Source organism: Rosa chinensis, chromosome 5 (assembly GCF_002994745.2).
Source record: "Rosa chinensis cultivar Old Blush chromosome 5, RchiOBHm-V2, whole genome shotgun sequence".
NCBI lineage: Eukaryota > Viridiplantae > Streptophyta > Magnoliopsida > Rosales > Rosaceae > Rosa > Rosa chinensis.
In genome coordinates, this window is record NC_037092.1 from 70,478,010 (window position 1) to 70,498,254 (window position 20,245).

Below are 20,245 nucleotides of genomic sequence, written 5' to 3' on the forward strand. Positions count from 1 at the left end.
AGCACACAAATGAGGGAAAGAAAAAAAAAAAAAAAAAGAGGGAATAATTCTCGGCACCTCTCACTAGTAGGGGTGGGCATGATGCACCACAAATACAGTACCGCACCATTTCGCACCGAAACAAAGCGGTGCCGCTTCTCTCTCAAACCGCACCGCCCTGCATGAATACGGTGTGGTTGTGGTTTCGGGTCCTAACCCGCCTAGTTAAAACCAAAGTTTTAAATATCTGCGATATTTCTGATATCTCTCCCGATATCTCCTTTGTTCGACGGACCGATATATCTAGGGGGTAAATATCTTACCTTTTACCGTTTCTGCGAAATTTCTCCGATATCTTCAAATATCCCTGATATATTAGATATTTGCGATATATCCCCGATAAAGTGAAGAAATATCTATAAAATTTGAGATTAAAAAAAAAACTCAGTAATTCTCTAAATGAAAATCTGTGTAAAGAGATATCTCCTAAAGGCAAATCTGAGTGAGGAGAAATCCCCTCAAGGTGAGTAGAAAATCCCTTCAAGGTGAATCTAGGTCAGGAAAAAAATTCCCTCAAGGCGAATCTAGGTGAGGAGAAATACCCTCAAGGCGATTTTGGGTGAGATAAACAGGCAAAGAATAATGTAGTCAATGAAAACAACTATATAGATCTACTTCATATTGCAAACGAGCAGCTTGATAATGGCATTGATCCACTTCATGATTGGATTATGCCTGCATACCTCGATGATGAAGCTGGAAGACCTCTTCCACAAGTTGTAAAAACTGCAACTAATGCTGGAATCAACGTAGAGAGAGTCTTATCTGAAGAAGTTGTTAAAAACCCAGAAGATAATTCAGATAGTGATGATGCGTGGGGTGGTACAGCAACTCCAGATAGTTCTGATGATGGTGGAGAGGGTGGAAGCAGAACAGGTGGTGGAGATGAAAGATATGAATATGGACAATATTCTGTGGATGGAGGATTCCAATTTACCTGTGAAGGTAATTTTGATCATACCATCCAAGATGAAGACCACGGAGTGAGAGCAGCTGGTCATGGTGCTCAAGAGAATACCCGATATGGGAGGAGGACTAGAAGTGCAACTGATGATCAAAGTACCCCATCTGATGTTTCTTCAATTGCCTTAAGTTTTGACTCTATCAGTTTAGGCACAGAGTGCAGTGGGATCTCAAATGAATCTCATGCAGGCAACAATTAATTTGGTTATGATGTTTATGGATATAATCAATATGGAGAAGTATATGATCAGTCATCCAGTTTGGTTCATCTTTATTATCCCCTTATAGGGAAACAGTCGGCAGCTCTAAAGAGATATATAACTATCATGTTCATCACTACAATTCGCACTATATGAGTCATATGTCTTGATCTGATTATTGCATTTTCGTAGACCAGCGAGCTGCTTTTCAACCGCCTAGAGTCTCTTTTTGAATGTAGATGAAGTTGACATTCATATGTATTTATATGTAGTTCTAAATTTCTAATAAATTGACTTTTTTCAAAAACGCCATTTTGTTACCCTGTATCCCCTATATATCCCCGATATTTTCGATATCTTTCTTTTTCAAAGTACCGATACATATGAAGATACCGATATTTAAAACCTTGGTTAAAACTACACCTCCCCACTTTTTTATTTATTTTATTTATATATTATTTTTCTGATTAGTTATAACTCCAAGTTTATGTAGGCTTGAGTGCCCCTGATCAACAATTAGGGTTACCTAATAGCAGGAACTTTTCTCTTCAATCACTATTCAATCTATTCTCTCTCGACCTTCTAAACCCTAAATCGACCCAGCAATTAGGTTTGCTATTTTTTTTTTTCATTCTGTTTCAGTTTTTAGACAATTTGGATAATTTCTATCTAACTTTGTTCTATTTTACCTTTTTCCAATTTTTTTGGGAAGTTGGATACTTGCATAGAATCAAATGAGGCTTAAAATAGTAAAAATTTGGCTCTCATTTTATGGACTTAAAAGGGTAAAAACAATAATCGGGTTCAACCCGAAACCGAATCGCACCACACCGAAAAATGTGGTAACCGGATTAATTGGTTTACCATATTTGAAATGCGGTTGCAGTTTGCAAAATGGCCAGTCCGATAGAAGTGGTGCAGTTCTGGTTCAGGTTTCAGCCTTAATCTGCATCGCCTTGCACCGCGCCCACCCTTAGCTATCACAACTACTTTGTTTATTGGGCTAAATACTGATTACTACCCTGTAGTTTGGGTCCAAAATCAATTCAGTCCCTGAACTTCTAATTTTATCAAAAACACCCCTTCACTTTCATTTTTTATATAATAGGTCCAATTTGTTAGTTTTCCAATAATTGAAGTTATTTAACTTGTTAACGTGGCTCATATATGGCCTATGTTTTATGATGTGGTGTCGAGGTGGCCTGCATAGTCAATTTATAAGTGAGTCCTACTATAAAATAAATAGTTTTTTAACAAATAATCCAACTATAACTTGAACTCATAACAGAATATTAACGAATTGGACCTATTAGATCAAAATTGAAAGTGCAGGGGTGTTTTTGATGAAATTAGAAGTCCATGGACTGAATTGATTTTGGACCTAAACCACAGGGTAGTAACTAGTATTTAGCCCTTGTTTATTTGATTTACTAGTTTATTCAAACATTGAAAGAGAGTACATGCCAGCGCCCAAAAGTCAGCGAAGGTGATCAGAAGAAAAGTAAGAGAGTCTTCTACTACTAGCCTTCCTTTAGCAACTTAGCTAATCAAGCATTCCTTCGTTTCCAAACATTCCCTCTAATTCTCTTTAATTATTTCCTTTCATATAATCTGTTCTCCCTAGCTATTGATTTTCAGAGTAGTTTCCTTAGTCTTACTTGAGGCTTTGTTTTCTTCTTCGTTGGAAGCCAATGGCGTTGACCACCCAAAGAACCTCAACACCTTCTCCTTCAGCTGAATCGGCCTTTAGCTGAATCGGCTCATCCATGGAAGCACGATGTGTTCTTGAGTTTCCAGGGTGAAGACACTCGGAAGGGTTTCATATCCCATTCACACCACGAAATGCAACACTGGCAAGCAATTTATACTTTCAAGGACAACCGAGATCTTGATATAGGAGCAATTATCTCTTTAAAGCTCGGCAATGCAATCAAAGAATCACATATTGCCATCGTTGTTCTCTTACCAAACTATGCCTTTTCCCCAAGGTGCTTGGATGAACTTGCAAAAAATTTGGAATCCATGGAAACAAGGGGTAACACAGTTTTACCAGTTTTCTTTGATGTGGATCCGTCTGATGTACGGAATCAAGGGAGTACCTTTGCTGAAGCCTTGCTAAGCACAAAGAAAAGTTCAGTGGTGATATAAAGAAGGTGGAGAAGTGGAGAGCAGCCTTGAGAAATGTGGCTAATTTCTCTGGATGGGATTCAAAGAATCATGAGTAAGCATGCATTAACTACTACTTCCCCATTGTTTTATGTTTTGACTTGAGATAACTACCTAGTCATATATAGAAGGGAAAATGGCCCAAACAACGTATCACCTTTTTACCATTCTAAACTTTCGTAACTCACCAGCTCACCTTCTAAAACTATCAGGTTGGTATATGAGGTTATCACCCCAACCCAAGTTCGGTATCTGGAGCCGTTAGCTACGTTACAGTGCCATCATTTCAATGACATATACATTCCCTCCTTTTTCCATTTGACCAATTTGCTGCCAATTTTGAAGTCAATGGTTTCCTTTGACCTATTTGCCTCCAATTTGGAATATAATGGTTATTCCCTCCATCAGAGAACTAAAGTATATATCAGTTTGGTACCTCATATTTTGACCCCGACCCAAAAGAAGTGCCACTCAGTTTTGAAGCTCTATTTATCACACTATGGCACAAACTATACAACCAAACTGATAAAAACAATATGACCGGAAATAAAGCTTGCATTGCCACAAAGTTTCAAAGACAATTGTTGTCTCAAAAGGCACAAATGACATCAAATTTGGAACAACAACATACAAAAACAGACGTGCACTATGTGAACAAGACAAGAAACTGAAATGAAGCAAAAGAAATTCATTCTCATCCCAAAACTATTCTCTACTCATCTAAAGTAGCTGGTGATGGAGGGGCATTCTTTGGCTTGGGATTTCTTTGTGCAAGTGATTTGAACCTCCTATGCTTAAATTGGGGCATGGATGAACCTTCTTGAGAACTACTGGTCTAGGACTGCTGAGTAGGCAAAAATGCAGGCTGGGACTCTTGCTGTTGTGCAATGTGAGCTTCATGTTGTGTCACATTCAATGTACCCTCTTCTTCCACATGCACAGCCTCCTCATGCTGCACATTCTCTACACCCTGTTCTTGCACATTCACCTGTTCCTCCTGCTGGACATTATTTCCTCCTTGAGATCCCAAAATACAAATCAATATAACTTCACTATCAAGTCAAATGAACATCAATTCAATTCAACAGTACACACAACAATACAAATGCAAATCAATTCATTTCAACAGTTACCATATCCTCAAACCATACCTGATTCCTTGCTTGGTAGGTCCTCCTGTTGTGGCCCTTTTTCTTTCAGATTATGCAAGTCACCTGGGAGTAATACACCTTAGGTAACTTGGTTGTACGAAGAAGGTTATGAAGAATCAAGACAAACACCTCATCTAGTTAGTCTAGTGTTTGTAGCTGAGTGTAGCGCTATTTGTGTTGTGTTTATATGAAACTTGTTCTTCACCACTAGTGGATTGATTACATCTTTTGGGTTCTCAAGAGTAAGAGCCCCGCAATGTTTTTAATCTCAAATTGAGATTTTCATTGCGTAACCAAATTCGTGTTTTCTGTGTGAATTTTGGTTATCTGCCCAGTAGGGATTGTAACATAGCTATCAATCCCCGATATTCAGAAACACGTTCATCCTAGCATTTTGAATTGGCATCAGAGCGGGTTCTAAAGCTTTTTAGTAGATCCGAGGATAGGATGGAACGTGAATGTGAAAGAGCCTCTAGTTTGATAAATTACCCCCCTTTGTTTGATGGTGAAGATTACTCACAATGGAAGATCATGATGAGGGCATTTCTCTACTCTCAGGATGAAAATATGTGGAACATCGTTGAGATTGGATGGGAACACCCAACCAAACCTGAAGACTCAAAGAAGGAAGAAGGGACATCTATAAGAGTTCTTAAGCCTGGGCAAGAGTGGACACAAGAAGAGGTTCGGAACAGAAGTTGTGATTTCAAGGTACAGAATTCCTTATTCACAGCTTTATCCAAGGAAAGGGTGAGAATTAGCCACTGTGACACTGCTAAACAAGCATTGGATCTTTTTCAGGTCACTTATGAAGGCAACCAAAAGGTTAGAGGCCAGAAACTTTAGAGACTTGTCTTGGAGTTTGAGAACATGCAAATGAGGGAGGATGAATCAATAGATGACTTTCATGCTAGTCTTCTGAATGTGACAAGTCAGTGTCACAGTCTTGGTGATCCTTTTAAATATGGAATTATTTGTCGATTGGACTTTGGATTAGCAATTGTTATGTTCCATTTTAAACTCATCATTTAGAATGATTTTCGATGAATTGTTTTCCGAGGTGATTTCCGGAATTGAAAGCAAAATTTATTAGTGTATTTTGAGTTTCCCAAGAAATCTTCGAAAATGGGATTTTCGTTGGGATTTATGGATTCACTTTAACCTCACATTTGGTTTGTGAATTGGGAATATTTTTGGGTGTGTGGGGTCACACCATTGGCTATTATAGTTTCTTCTTTTGAAATATTAGGGAAGCCCTTCTGTTTTTGATTTTCGTGATTTTAACCCACCATACCTGGGTCGTCATATTTATTGCTAGCTAGCCTATTAGTACTCCTCTCCGCTTACTATGTGTTTGTGGGTGAGTAGAGCAGAGCATGAGATGCTTAAGAGTGTTTGACACTCTGACCCGAGCCTGGGAGGCTCCCTTTTTATCGTATGGTGATAACGCTTTCCCCATACTCTTTATTTATCTTTGACTAGCGGGGCTAGTCCGGTTTTCACTTATCCAGCGGGGCTGGCTTGGTTTTACAAGATGCTTGATTTTAAGATAATTGTCTTTACCCTTATTGCATGCATTGGATTTTCAAAGGGATAAATGTGGGAAAGTATAACTCCTTTTATTTTGCAATTACTTATTTTTTTGTCCACTCACGCTAACGTTTTTATATACTTTTCCCCTAGGCCCTTCGGTTTCAAATGCCCAGTCTGCAGAGTAGCTAGTTCGGCATAGTAGGATTCGAGGCATAGCATCCGCTGCAGTTGTTTTCATATTGTAGGTTAATCGTTGAACCTACTTGCATTATGAATTCTTTTCCTCCTTTAGATTGCTCTGATAACCTGTGGGACAAATGTTGTAAAGTTTGGGAGTTTCACTTGTGTTTTTGGTTTATGTTGTATTGTACCAGATTTTAGTTGTAAATTGTGGAGTTGTTCAGTTTTGGGGAGCAGGGTGGCTCCAGGAGTTTTTGAAGGGTTGTTTAGAAGTATGAATGTGTTTTTACAGGTTTCTGGGTAGTCCATTTTAGGGGTGACTTTGCCGAATTTTGGGTAGAATTATTCCTAAGGTGGGCCCCACAGGGTCACCTCGGATTTCAGGGTGAAATTTGGGGCGGATCCTTTCAGTATTGATACTTAGACTACCTTCCTCTGATTGATTCTTCTTGGGCTGGTGTCTATTGAGCAACATTTACTGGTGATCCTCCTTCTGCACAGCTTCCGCTACTTTTTTGATTTGCCTTTGTCGTTCCTATTCAAAAAGGGGAACAATAATGTGATATGTTGTTGTTTCGAGTTCCTTATTATGATCTGAACTTGTGTTTTTATTTTGGTTCTAGACTTCTTGTTATCTGTTGGATTTCCTTGCTTTGTTTAAACATTGGTAAAATTATCCTATCTTGTGTTTTTCACTAACGTGTGTGATAAGTGTTTCAGGAAAAGAATGGATGATGAATTGTGATGACTCTCCTCTACTTGTTGAGGGGGAGCTTGAGTAGATTAGATGTGTTTTGTACAGGAATGCCAAAGGGGGAGATTGTAAGTACAAAATTTTGTATGTATTGAGTGTTGGCATTCCCATACAAAAGCAAGTGAAACACTTTATCCCATTTCATCCTTAGAAGTTGGAAAAAGGACTTCAATACTGATCTCGGAGAAGTTTCAAGTAAATGCATCTAATGGTTCTGCATATGCACTGGGATTGCAACCTGTGTTGGAATCCCTGAGTCAGTCCTAGGTTTTAAGAAGTTCGTTTTTGGAAAGTATCTTTCTGTTTTTCAAATATTATTTTGCAAAAATATTTTTCACCTGTTTATTTCATGCCATTTAATTCCTAATTGATTTCGGATCAGTCTATTTTAATTGACAATCTTTTTATAAAAGACTTTTCCTAATAGGAGTCAATCGTTCAGTTGTGTGGCTGTTTCATTCAAGATTTATGCGCATCTTGTTTGTTTAGAGAGAGTCTGATATGCATTCTTGAAACACTTGTTCCTTGTCAAAGTATTTCATCATTCATTCATTCAATTGCATGTTTCTCTCAAGATCAGTAGAGAAGTCAGTTGTGCAAGAAGAGTGATCATTGAAGAACGTTCAAGTGAAGAAGGTTGAGATGAATCAAGACAAACACCTCATCTAGTTAGTCTAGTGTTTGTAGGCGAGTGCAGCACTATTTGTGTTTATATGAAACTTGTTCTTCACCACTAGTGGATTGATTACATCTTTTGGGTTCTCAAGAGTAAGAGCCTTGCTGTCAGGACCCATCCCGAAATTTCTCCCTAAACTCCAAGATGAACCTGCGGGGCCCACTTTTTGGAAAATTCGATAGAACTTCCCCTAAAAGTGGACAACCCAAACCCGTTGTAAGGACACAGAGATAAAACACTTCTAGGTTTAACTCAATTCCAAATCCTGAAGCCACCTTGCTTCCCAACAAACAACCCACAATTTACCAAGCATAAAAGTCTAAGTGCATAATCATAAGGACTTATATATTACAACCTAACAGCTCCAATCTTTCCATTTCCTCGAAATTACACAAACTCTGACACAACCCATAATTATACAAATATTTATATAAGTCTCCCAAGGTCATCAGAGCAATCTATGGAAAATAAAACGTAATACATAAGGTAGGTTAATAAATAACCTACAGAGGATAGGTGGCAATGATGGTGCTAAGCCTCAACTCCTACGCTGGACAGCAACACTGCGAACTGGGCATTTGAAACTAAAGGACCCAGGGGAAAGTAAATAAAAAAACGTTAGCGTAAGTAGACAAAAATAAGAAATTGTAAAATAAAAGGAGTTATACTTTCCCACATTTATTTCATTTAAAACCAATGCATGCAATGAGAGTAAAGACAATTATCTTTAAAAACAAGCATCTCGTAAACCCAAGCCAGCCCCGCTGGTATAAGTGAAAACTGGACTAGTCCCGCTAGTCAAAGATAAATAAAGAGTATGGGGAAAGCGTTTTCACCATACGAATAAAAGGGAGCCTCCCAGACTCGGGTCGGAGTGTCCCACACTCTTGAGCATCTCATGCTCTACTCTACTCTACTCACCCACAAACACATAGTAAGTGAGGAGGAGTACTAATAGGCTAGCTAGCAATATAATATAGCGACCCAGGTATGGTGGGATAAAACCACGAAAAATCGAAAATAGAAGGGCTTCCCCAATACTTCATAAGGAGAATATAGAAGCTAATGGTGTGACCCCGCACACCCAAAAATATTCTCAATTCATAAACCAATATGTGAGTTTAAAGTACATCCATAAATCTCAACGAAAATCCCATTTTCAAAGATTTCTTGGGAAACTCAAAATCGACTGATAAATTTTGCTTTCAATTCAAGAAATCACCTCGGAAAACAATTCATCGAAAATTATTCCAAATATTGAGTTTAACAACTTCCAACCCGAAATCCAAACGACAAATAATTCCATATTTAAAAATCGGATAATATGCTCAATAATTAAAAGGATAATTTAAATAAATTTAGAAAAATTTAATTGCATGCATTATTTAAAATCAAACGTCCACTCATAGTGTACGGCTAAGCTTGCCGTCAATCCGAACCCTCCTCATGGGAATCCTCCTCACGTCCTGTACAATATAACATTCGTAAACCAATAATTACGGGACGGAAAATTTAATTTACGCTAAATAAAAACTGAACCCTAACATTGTCTTTATACGCCTAAACCTCCCAATCTTCTCCACTAACTTCATTCCCTTAATTTAAGGGCTTAGGGCAGAATCAAGGAAATCTTATGGATAGATTCCTTGTAATTCAATTAACAAATTCCACCCTTAGGAAAAATATCGAAATCCATAATCACACATCTCCAATTCTACCCAAAGACGCAATTATGGGAACTACAATGCACAAGGGATTATCTAGCTAAACAACAGACATTAAAAACCTGCCCTACACCATTCCACGCGCCGCCCACAGTGGCGGCGAGTGGTGCCCACGCGCCGGTAACAACCTCCACCGCCGGCTGCCAAATTTCAGGTACAATAACAACTCGACACACTGATCATTTTGCTCAACTACAACACATCCCAATTTTACCTTGAAACAGTCGAAACCGGCCGGCGAAGAAAAACCCATAAATTTCAAACTCTAGGTTTGAAATTTCCTTCAATTCATCCTCCACACTGTAAATTGGAGCTAGAAGCTTGAGGGCAAACGATCACAGGCTCGAGGCGCCCCTAATAGACTAGGTTTGGCGGTCGGAGATGGCCGGAAATGGAGGAAGTGCTGAAAGAAGCCAAACTACAGCTGTGTGATGATTCTTGCTTCGATTCGAGGTTTCTCGGCCAAATCACCACAACCTAAGGCTATAGGGTATAGGGGGGAGGAAGGCGCTCCTGTGGTGGCCGGTTGCACACCGGTTGGTGGCAGGATGGCGTGGAATCGAAGGGAGGAAGAAGAACTCGAAAGGGAAAGGAGAGAGTTCAGGGGAGAGGAGGGTTTCCGGTTTTTGGAAACCTACCACAGTAAAATCTCTTATTTATACCTCATTTTTACCATGAATAGTAAAACTGACCCAAACAAAAGTCAACATTTTAGGGCCACTAAAATATCGGTATGAAGTAAAAATTAAAAGTAAACGACATTTACCATCTAAATGGTTAGTAAACCGATAAATCTAGGTTTGGGACGTAACAATCTCCCCCCCCCCCCCCCCCCCTAAAAGAAATTTCGTCCTCGAAATTAACATACCTGCTAGAAAAGGTGGGGGTACTACTATCTCATTTGCTCTTCCGTTCCCAAGTAGCTTCTTCCACCATATGGTTACTCCAAAGTACCTTCACTAAGGATATCGTTTTGTTTCTTAGTACCTGCTCCCTCCTATCAAGTATTTGAATTGGTTTTTCATCATACGTTAAATCTTCCCGCAATCTGATAGGCTGCTCTTGAAGAACATGAGAAGGATCAGCAATGTACTTGCGGAGCATGGAGACATGGAAGACATCATGTACTTTGGATAATCTTGGAGGTAGTACTAGTCGATAAGCAACTAAACCAATCCGCTCCGTGATTTGATACGGTTCAATGTATCTGGGGCTAAGTTTTCCGCGTTTTCCGAATCTTACAATACCCTTCCAAGGAGATAACTTCAAGAATACCCAATCACCTATCTGAAACTCCAGATCTTTCCTCCGGTTATCTGCATAACTCTTTTGTCTACTCTGGGCCGCTTTAAGCTTCTCCTTGATCACCTTAACTTTTTCAGTTGTAATTTGCACCATCTCCGGACCAATGAGTTTTCTTTCTCCTACTTCATTCCAACATAGAGGAGTACAACACTGTTTTCCATAAAGGGCCTCATAGGAAGCCATGCCAATGCTAGAATGATAACTGTTATTATACGCAAACTCGATCAAGGCCACGTGATTATCCCAATTTCCCTTGAATTGCAAAACACAAGCTCTCAACATGTCTTCTAGAGTTTGAATAGTTCTCTCCGTTTGTCCATCTGTTTGCGGGTGAAATGTAGTGCTGAACTGAGATTGAGTGCCCAAAGCCTCCATTAACTCACGCCAAAATTTTGAAGTGAAACGAGGATCTCGATCAGAAGTAATAGAGACAGGTGTGCCGTGGAGTTTCATTATCTCATTCATGTACAACTCCGCATATTTATCCATCTTATAAATCTTCTTGACGGGCAGGACGTGTGCAGATTTGGTAAGTCGGTCCACAATTACCCAAATGCCGTCATGACCATTACAAGTACGTGGTAATCTTGACACGAAGTCCATAGTGAGGTGCCCCCATTTCCATTCTGGTATTGGTAACGGTTGTAACAAACCCGAGGGCTTGTCTTTCTGCTTTCACTTGTTCACACACTAGACACGTGCTTACATAAGCTGCAATTTCCCTCTTCATGTTAGGCCACCAATAGTATTCCTTCAGAGTCCGGTACATTTTAGTTCCGCCAGGATGCATGGCATAAGCAGAACTATGGGCCTCCTCAAGTATTTCCTGTTTAAGATCATCTTGGTCTGGCACACAAATTCTATTCCCGAACATCAAAGCTCCATCCCTTCTTATAATGAAGTCTACTCTAGTACCATTCTCCACTGCCCCTCTCAATTGTTCTAGAGATTCATCGTGATACTGTAAGAGATTGGAAGTCTAATCTGGGTACATTTAGAAAGACTCTTTCATTGATTTTCCCCATTAGCCATATTCGTGTATTACAACTCTTACAGTCTGAGTTTATCTTAAATAAGAATTTATAAGTAAATTCACTTTTGTTGATCTTGTAAAATGTAACTGAAATAAGCCCTCAACAAGATTACTTTTCTGCAGTCATTTTGTTTCATAATTCATTGATAAGGGAATTGTCTCCTCCTCCCCAACGTGCATTCAAAACAAGGCTGATCATTGCTAGTTTTCTACAGCCAATGGGCTCAAGATTAGGGCTGGGCATAGGCCAGGACGGGCCTGTTACTGACTGATACTGAGCCCGGTACCGAAAATATTATTTGGGACGGGGCTAAGTTTTTTTCAAAGTTGGTACCGAAGGTACCGAAACCGATCGGGATCAGGTCAAGCCCGAGTCCAATTCAGGATACCCAATTCTTTTTTTTTTTCCCTACACTTTAGTACAAAGTACTTAACATGTATCCAAAATTTTCAGATTTCAATCATTCAAGCAAAGTAAAAAGATCACAGATCAAAAGAAACTCTTCCATGTCACTAATTCAGTAATCTACAATTAAAGACAGAACTTGCAACTCAAAAACTGGGCATATTGACAAAACCATTCATTGATGTAGAAAGAAGCACTACTACAGGGTAAGGTTAGGGCTAGTTTGGGATTGCTGTGACTTAAAAAAAAAACTGTTGCTGCTGTGTTGTGAGAATAATCAGCTGTGAATTAAAACAATTTCGTTTTTGGTAAATAATATTTTTAAAAGTGCTGTCAGTACATAAAACAACTTCAGAGCGTGTTTTAATCCACAACAGCTTCTAAAAACAACCTCTGGGCTGCTTCTAAAATCTGCTGCCAGTGACGAATAACTTTCAATTAAACCTTTTTTTTATTTATTTACCAAACACAATAAAATCTAAAATTTTAAACAAAAGCTGATTTTTTTTTTAAAACGAAGCAATCTCAAACGGGGCCTTAGTGAGATTACTGAGATTACTAATGCAATTACTAAGGAGGATGACCAAGTGCTGTTTAGGAGAACTCTGATGTAAGACGATTTAAAATATACCAAGTGTTGTTCGGGAGAACTCTTAATTGACTACTGGTATGTTCAACGGCCTGGGAGCAATTAGCCGACAGCCATAAGACCTGACCGCTATCAGACTGAGGAGTAGATTTCTTCCATCGATCACCCATTCCCCCCCCCCTTTTACCCAATGCCCTCAATCGACGGTTCTTGGAAAGAGATTGGGGATCTCGGATTTAGATGAAGAACATAAGGTTGAGGCTACTTCAACTCTACCATTTGCTCATCTCATCATGCTTGCTATATGAAGGGAAATTGGAAAGAGATTGGGGATCTGGGATTTAGATGAAGAACAAAAGAAGATCTGGAGAAGTAGAGAGTGGAGAAGAGAGCTCAAAACAGATGTTAGTGAATTAGGGATCGAGTGCCGTTTAGGTTAAAAGTTTAGTCACTTAGTGATCAGGTGTGGTCATTCCTCTGTGTTCCCATATGTTTGACTAAACTATCCAATCAAACTCAAGCCAAGTAATAGAAAAAAATTAAAGATTTAATTTAATTAATTTAAACGGAACGGGATGAGACCAACCAGTATCTATTGGGCTGGTACCGGTACCAGGCCCGTTTTCTCGAAATAGGACTGGACGAGCTTGAGCTTAAATAGTGAATTTCAGATTTTGATACCGACTTGTACCGGCGGTTTTCGGGATGGTTTTGGGACGATACCGGGCCTTCAATTTTGGATGCCCAGCCCTGCTCATGATATCGAATTAACACCACTAAGAACATGGCCATCATGTCCCACGACTTCAAACCAATTTCAACTTGTTTTGATTTTTGCTCTAATTTTGTTTTCAAACCTTGAACCATAGGTGTTTTCTAGCATCCTTAACAAGACTGGAATGCCTGGTCAACCAAAGCTAGGTCCCTTCTGCAATAACCCTAAAATTGACTAGAAATCAACAAAAGCAGCACGTTACAGGCACAGACATAAAACTCGTTATTATATATGTGAAAAATTCAGAGCACCTTAAATAACATCTTAATGGTCCAAACCCTAGATAATTACTTAGCTATGAGCTTCAAATCTCGTGCCCTAGCACCCAAAAAATGGCCAACAATCGCCACCTCTAGAATTATAGTCCCCGCTACAAATGTAGTCACCCTAAAACAACATAAAAAACTCGACTCTATTTCCCTAAATATTAAACATTACACCACAACCGACCATTAGAAAGAACAGAGCCACTTTGCTACATCTCATTCTCATTGAGCTTCCCGCCACCGACTTTGCCTCCTTCTCCGCCTTGTTAGGGTACGTGCACGCTTTGTAACCTGCCACGCGCCACCCAATTATTAACGTTTTTAATTTTGCAGTTTCCAATATTATTAATTTTTGCTGAAATATATAACTTACTGGGATCAGTGGTGGTGACGACTCCGGTGCCGTTGAAATCGCAGTTGACATCCTGTGGGCCATGGTCCTGGTAATAAACGTTCATGACGTAAGCCGCATGCGACTTCACAGTGTTGGGCTCAAAGCACAGCCCACCATTCTGTATGGGCTTGCAATCCACTCCGCTGCTGCAAACGTAGTCTATGTTCTTCTGCAGCGCCGCCTTGGTAGCGTTCGGTTTCGGCACGCACCACCTCTTCCCCGTCGACGACGGTGGTTGCGCAACTACATCGGGCGTGGGACCCATTGCTGCTGGGCCTGCTGCAGTACTAGCTGATGGGCCTGATGCCGGGCCGGATGTGGGGCCCTGTGCCTAATTAGATTAATATGAAACGCACGGTCAATACTCACAAAACGACAACGACAACGACGCGTAAAAGCTTTGTCGTAAGCAAAACCGCCGACTCATTTTTGAAAAAGCTGGGAGGCAGTGTGTCAGAGACGCAGAGCACAAACTTGGAACATGGAGGGTTCCAAGCGTTGTGATCCAGCGACGTGTCATGCATTGAACGGCTACCACATGAACAGATATGAAGAAGAAGAAGCAAAGTGCTACAGGCAATTAACTCGTCATTATTACGATATTACGAATTTACCTGCCCGTTGCGTAAAAGGCCCACGTCGTAAACCGGGTCGAGGTCGGGTTTGAACAGCCCGTAATTCTGCTCCGACAGCGTGGGCTTCAGGTTCTCATTGAACAGCGCGAAAATGTAAGTCTCGAACGTCCTGTTCGGCATCAACGGCGTGCCCTTCCCGGAGCTAACGTGGCGGATGAGGTTCCCGTTGTACGACACCGCGTTTTCCAAGCTGACACCGAGTTGGTTCGGGTCACCCGCGGAGGGCCACCCGGTTTCGGCGACTACTAGATCCACGTCTTCATACCCGACCTTCTTCATCGCGGAGAAAACCGCGTCCATCTGGGCGTCGAACATGTTGGTGTAGTTCATGCCGGTGGCATTGTCGAAAACGCCGCCGTTTGGCCTGAAAGTCGCGTAGTTGAGCGTATCGGGTGAGAGACCGAAAAAGGGGTACGGGTTGACGAGGAACGGCGATTTGGTCTGGCGATGGTACTCCAGGATCGGCTCGAATATGATCTTGTCGTAGCCGGTCCGGAACTGTCCTTGGCTCGGTGGGCCCGTGTTGGGGGCGAGTATGCCGAGCGAGTGAGGTGTCGAGACCTGAATGGCGGTGACGTTGGCGAGGTTGAGAGCCGAGTGGAGCGCCTTCATAGCCGGCAGGAGATGCGCGATGAGGTCCTTGTCCGACGTGGCGAGGATTTCGTTCCCGACGGCGATTCGGTTGATGTTGGTGCGGGGATAGAAGGGGAGGATGTTGTCGGCCACCCAGGACTGGGCGGCGGGGAGCTTGGCGAGGGGCGGGAAGTCGCCGTTACCGACGGTGACGGTGACGGCGATGCCGGTGTTGGCGAATGCGCGGAGGACGTCGGGGTTGGTGTCGAAGATCTTGACGCGGTCGATGGTGGTCTTGGTCTTGAGGAAGGTGGCGACCTGGGACGGGGGCGGGAGGTTGTCAGCTACTGTGCCGTAGTTGACGCCGATGGCGGCGGTGAGGATGACGTGGCAGGCGGAGTGGAAAAGGAAGAAGAGGAAGAGGAGGAGGAGCTTCCTCGGCTCCATGGCTTTTGTGAAAGAGGGAAAGTAAAAGAAGACTGTAGAGTGGTACTACCTCGGAAGCAAGCATATCTTCATTTTGAAAGGTTTTGTGTGTGATCTGAGGGAGGGAGTGGGACCCGCTTGGTGCGGCTTTGATTGGTACTTTTCGTGTTGCTTGCGGTCGGTTTAGTTGACGGAGTGGGCAGACGTGGCGAAGTGAGTCGTTTGCGTGTTCCTGTTTTTTTTTTTTTTTCAAACACGCTTACTTTCGGTTTATGTTATCATTTTTTTGGACGGAAAGCGATACTTTGATATTTTGTGGAAATGAACTGTGTGAGGGTAAGATGCTTCAGCATCAACTATTCCGACCGTTGGTGACTTTTTTGTATGCTCAAAATCTGGGTAAACTTGGCTGTTCTTTTCGACGTAAATGAGTAAAGGTATAAAGTTCAAATCTAGCCAGGGATGCTTGGAAATTTAGTATTCTGAGTTTGAATTAAAGAAGCTTGTGGAGTGACTTTCTTTACTAGCGTTCGCTTTAATTGAAAAAATGCTTTCTAGCGGATTTGAATGAAGGAAATCGATAAATCGTAGTGGGATGATTCTTCCATTACCAATGCAATGTTTATTGGCATCTCTATTTCTTGTGTCTATTACCGGATTAGCATGCAGAAATGCACATGTTCTTGTTTATCACAACATATTTGTATGATCTGCCAAGCTCAGTAGTGCGTGTAGACACTACAAGTTGTGGTTGATGCAACTCCCAACGTGTAGAAATAAAAGAAGATTAGTTGATGATGCAACTCCCGCTGTAAAATAAGGGTTGGTTAATGTAATTTTTCTGCATCTATTAATTAAAATAGACCTCTTCACGACAATGGGGACAGTGGCTTGGTTTTGCTAGCCATTCATCAATACATTCTTGATCAAACGTATGCTTACACTCGAGATGGAATCGAGTCAATCTGAGACACTTCCCCATCCATGAACTTCTTCAAGCAAATAGCACATTCCGTGGGGTCGAAACTGCAGCTTTCTCTTGCAGAAGTGAAGGCTCCAGCGGCATCCGGCTTTGTTTTTGCGGTGGCAGCAACTTGGTCAGAATTGGGAGCTTGATCAACAGAGTTATGTTGTTGTTGGAGCTGCTTCTTTGGGAATATATATATGAGGTCATCTCTGATTCAGTGACTTTCCAATCTAGCTCATGGTATCGAACCTAAGTCTCCCATATATCCCGAGAACCATGAGCAACCTCATCCTCAAAGAAAGCTACAAGTGTTTCTTTTTCATCCGTTTCTGATAACCCCTGTGCGCAAAACTTCATCCGTTTCTGATAACCCCTGTGCACAAAAGAGTTTTGCATTATGTCAGTAGCAAACAAAAAGAGTTCAATGGTAATTGGAACATGATGGTATTCGAATCCTAATTTTATCGCACAAGTCTATAGCTTCCATCCAACTACAACTTGCACCTCAGATTAATTCCTACCTGAAAGAATCTTAGCTCTGTTCCTCCTTCAATATTTCATTATATAATAGTCAAGTTTGTAAACTGCACTCAGTTTATAATAAGGAAAATTTTGAAAGGAATGAAAAGAAGTTTTTTGACTGGGAAGCTTACTTGTGGGGGAAGTTTTTAGGGAGGCTCATCAATTTTAACTAACTGAAGCATGTCCAGGTAGGACTGTGTGGTCCGCCAACAAGCTTCAAGAGGCAATGGTAATACTTTCTTTCCGCCGCATTTGTGCTGTACTGACAATATCATAGGTTTAGGTTGATAGCTTCACCGGTGTATCATTTTTCACTCTAGAAATTATATTATACAAAGAAACTGATGGTTTCGAATCTGAGTCCGTCATTTCTTTAAGTAGTATTTCAGCTTCTTCCCATTTCCCATCATTACAAAGAACTCCAATGGTCGAACTATAACTAGCCACATTCGGAACCATTCCTTTCTTTCTCATGTCTTTGAGCAACCTCAGTGCCCTGTAAGAGCTACCCTCTTTGCAGCAGCCATGAATCATTATATTAAATATGACATCACTTGGCTCCAAATGTGAATCGCTCATTGAGTGTAACAGCTTTGATGCTTCAATCATATTACCTTTCATGCATAATCCATGTATTAAGACCCCATAGGTGTAGACATCAAGCACCAGACCAGCCTTCTCCATGGAGGAGAACACATGAAATGCTCTTTCCATGTCATCAGATCGAACCAAGGCATCAATTACAATTGTATACGTCACTTTAGAAGGAGACATGCCTCTGTTCTCCATCTCTCTCTCACCAAATCAATAACTCCAGCAGAGTTTCGAGCTTTGGCAAAGCCTTGAATCAGAACATTATAAGTCACCAGAGACGGAGATTATCCACTCGACTTCAACTGATCAAACAAACTCAACGCCTTGTCCAACTTTCCAAGACCACAAAACCCATCAATCAAAGTGTTGAAAGTAACTACACTTGGACTAATACCATCTCTCTTCATCTCATTCACAAACTTCTCAGCTTCCCAAACCCTCATTTCTCGACACAACCCACCAATTAGGATGTTATATGTGACCACATTGCAGGCCATTCCTCTCTCACTCATTTCATCGAACAGGTTGAAGGCACTATTCATTTTTCCATCGTTGCAACACCCACTGATCAAACAAGTATAAGTACGCATGTTAGGAACAACCCCCTTAATCTTCATCTTCTCATACAACTCAAACCCTTCTTTATTCCGACCTTTCTTGAAAAGCCCATCAATCAACACAGTATATGTAAACTGATTAGCAACCAAACCAAGCTCCCCCATTTTACAAAACATCTTCTTTGCCCTCTAAATCACCATTCTTGCAACACCCATCAATCAATGTAGTGTATATAACCACATTCGGAGACCAACCCATTTCCTCCATCTCATCCAAAACCCCTATAAAATTCACTACGCTCGCAGCAACTTTTTACAACTATCCCAAAACTATACAAATCCAATCCCACCTTACCTTTAAACTCATTGAACACCCAACAAGCCTTTTCAAAATCTCTCGACTTAACAAGAAAACCCAATACGTTATTGAAAGTGTTTGATCATTTTGTTCAAATAGTAAAGGGCTTGCTTTGGCAACTGAAATTGAACATGGGCGTTGATGATTGCTTCGTTTAGATGACTACAGGTCGGGATTGAGCTCAACTTGGCTTGAATGGGGATGAGATTCGACCGGAGAGGAGTTGAAGAATGAGAGACTGGGCGTGCATTGGCATATTGGAGGAGATGAGATTGTGACGAATGAAGGAGATGGAGTGGTGGGTGTGGTGAAATCCTTGGAGAGTTGAGGAGTTGAAGATTGACAAGGCTTTCAGGGCCGAGCTTTTCACCATTTTTTGGATGAGGAGAAGAGCTTCGTTCGTTGGTAACATTATGGCTTGAGAACTCTTGGCAAAGCGCGGTATTTGATTTTTCTAGCTTTTTGTTAATGGGCCGGGTCCAGTTTTTTAGGTCTCGATGGATCAGAACGTCTCTTTACTCTACTAGGGGTCCGCAGATCAAACAAACTAGAAATATTACCCGCGTTCTGCTGCGGAATTTGTTCTTGTGAACAAATTCGAACGATGAAATCCAAAAGGAAAGTTATTACATTTCATTCAAATAGTGAAAAAAAATTTATACATCTTAGATTTTTGACGTACACAAATTAGTGTATCAATTTAAAACTCTATCATTGTAGTATGAGTAAGTAGGGTATCGTTCTCAACCAGTAATTATGACCTAATTAATTCCTGAAAAATGAAACATTAGTAAAACGAATAAAAGAACACACACACATTATTTACGAAAAATAGAGATAAGGGGATTTAGGATTTATTTTATTTAACAACTAAGTATTTATCTACATGTGACACATCAAAACCAAGAATAAAATAGAAATTATATGAATGGAACGAAAATAATATGTAATATACACATTATTTACGAAAAATAGAGATAAGGGGATTTAGGATTTATTTTATTTAACAACTAAGTATTTATCTACATGTGACACATCAAAACCAAGAATCAAATAGAAATTATATGAATGGAATGAAAATAATATGTAATTAACTACTACTAACACGTTGGCAAGGTTTCAATCATCAAATCCCGAATCAAAATATGTTTAAGCATAGAATCAATCAAGAACAAAGATAAACGCATACAAAGTTCTTTTTACTTCCCTTAATTAAATTAACTAGATGAACGCACCATAGTTAACTCTATTAATCATGCAATCACTAGTGGTAGCTAATCACTAACAAAAACACTCATAACGCATTAAGAATCATGAAAGTTTGATCAATTCAAGTCAAGAACACAAGTTAGAACACTAATATTGGACTCCATGTCAGCTTTTCTGTGTCGTCCAACCAATGAGAAACCTCCAAAATTAAGTAGATTTGTACCATGAGTCTTTAAAGGAGATAATATTG

At 40.5% G+C, this 20,245-nt stretch overlaps 2 protein-coding genes and 1 pseudogene across 2 annotated transcripts in view; all 3 read right to left on the reverse strand.

The window, feature by feature from the left end:
* Positions 1–13,692: 13,692 nt before the first annotated feature.
* LOC112166042 (glucan endo-1,3-beta-glucosidase) lies at positions 13,693–15,875 on the reverse strand. Its single transcript, XM_024302794.2, has 3 exons — positions 14,769–15,875; positions 14,134–14,485; positions 13,693–14,051 (listed from the first exon to the last, which is right to left on the reverse strand). Exons 1-3 carry the CDS (start codon positions 15,807–15,809, stop codon positions 13,915–13,917), a joined length of 1,530 nt encoding a protein of 509 aa, XP_024158562.1. The 5' UTR covers positions 15,810–15,875; the 3' UTR covers positions 13,693–13,914.
* A 788-nt stretch (positions 15,876–16,663) lies between these two features.
* LOC112202255 (pentatricopeptide repeat-containing protein At4g11690) overlaps positions 16,664–20,245 on the reverse strand; it is an 80,711-nt gene continuing 77,129 nt past the window's right edge. The window contains exon 2 of the mRNA XM_040507207.1: positions 16,664–17,094. The gene's annotated coding sequence lies outside the window, so the exon portion shown is untranslated. The remainder of the gene's footprint in view (positions 17,095–20,245) is intronic.
* On the reverse strand, positions 17,011–19,176 carry LOC112202256 (annotated as a pseudogene).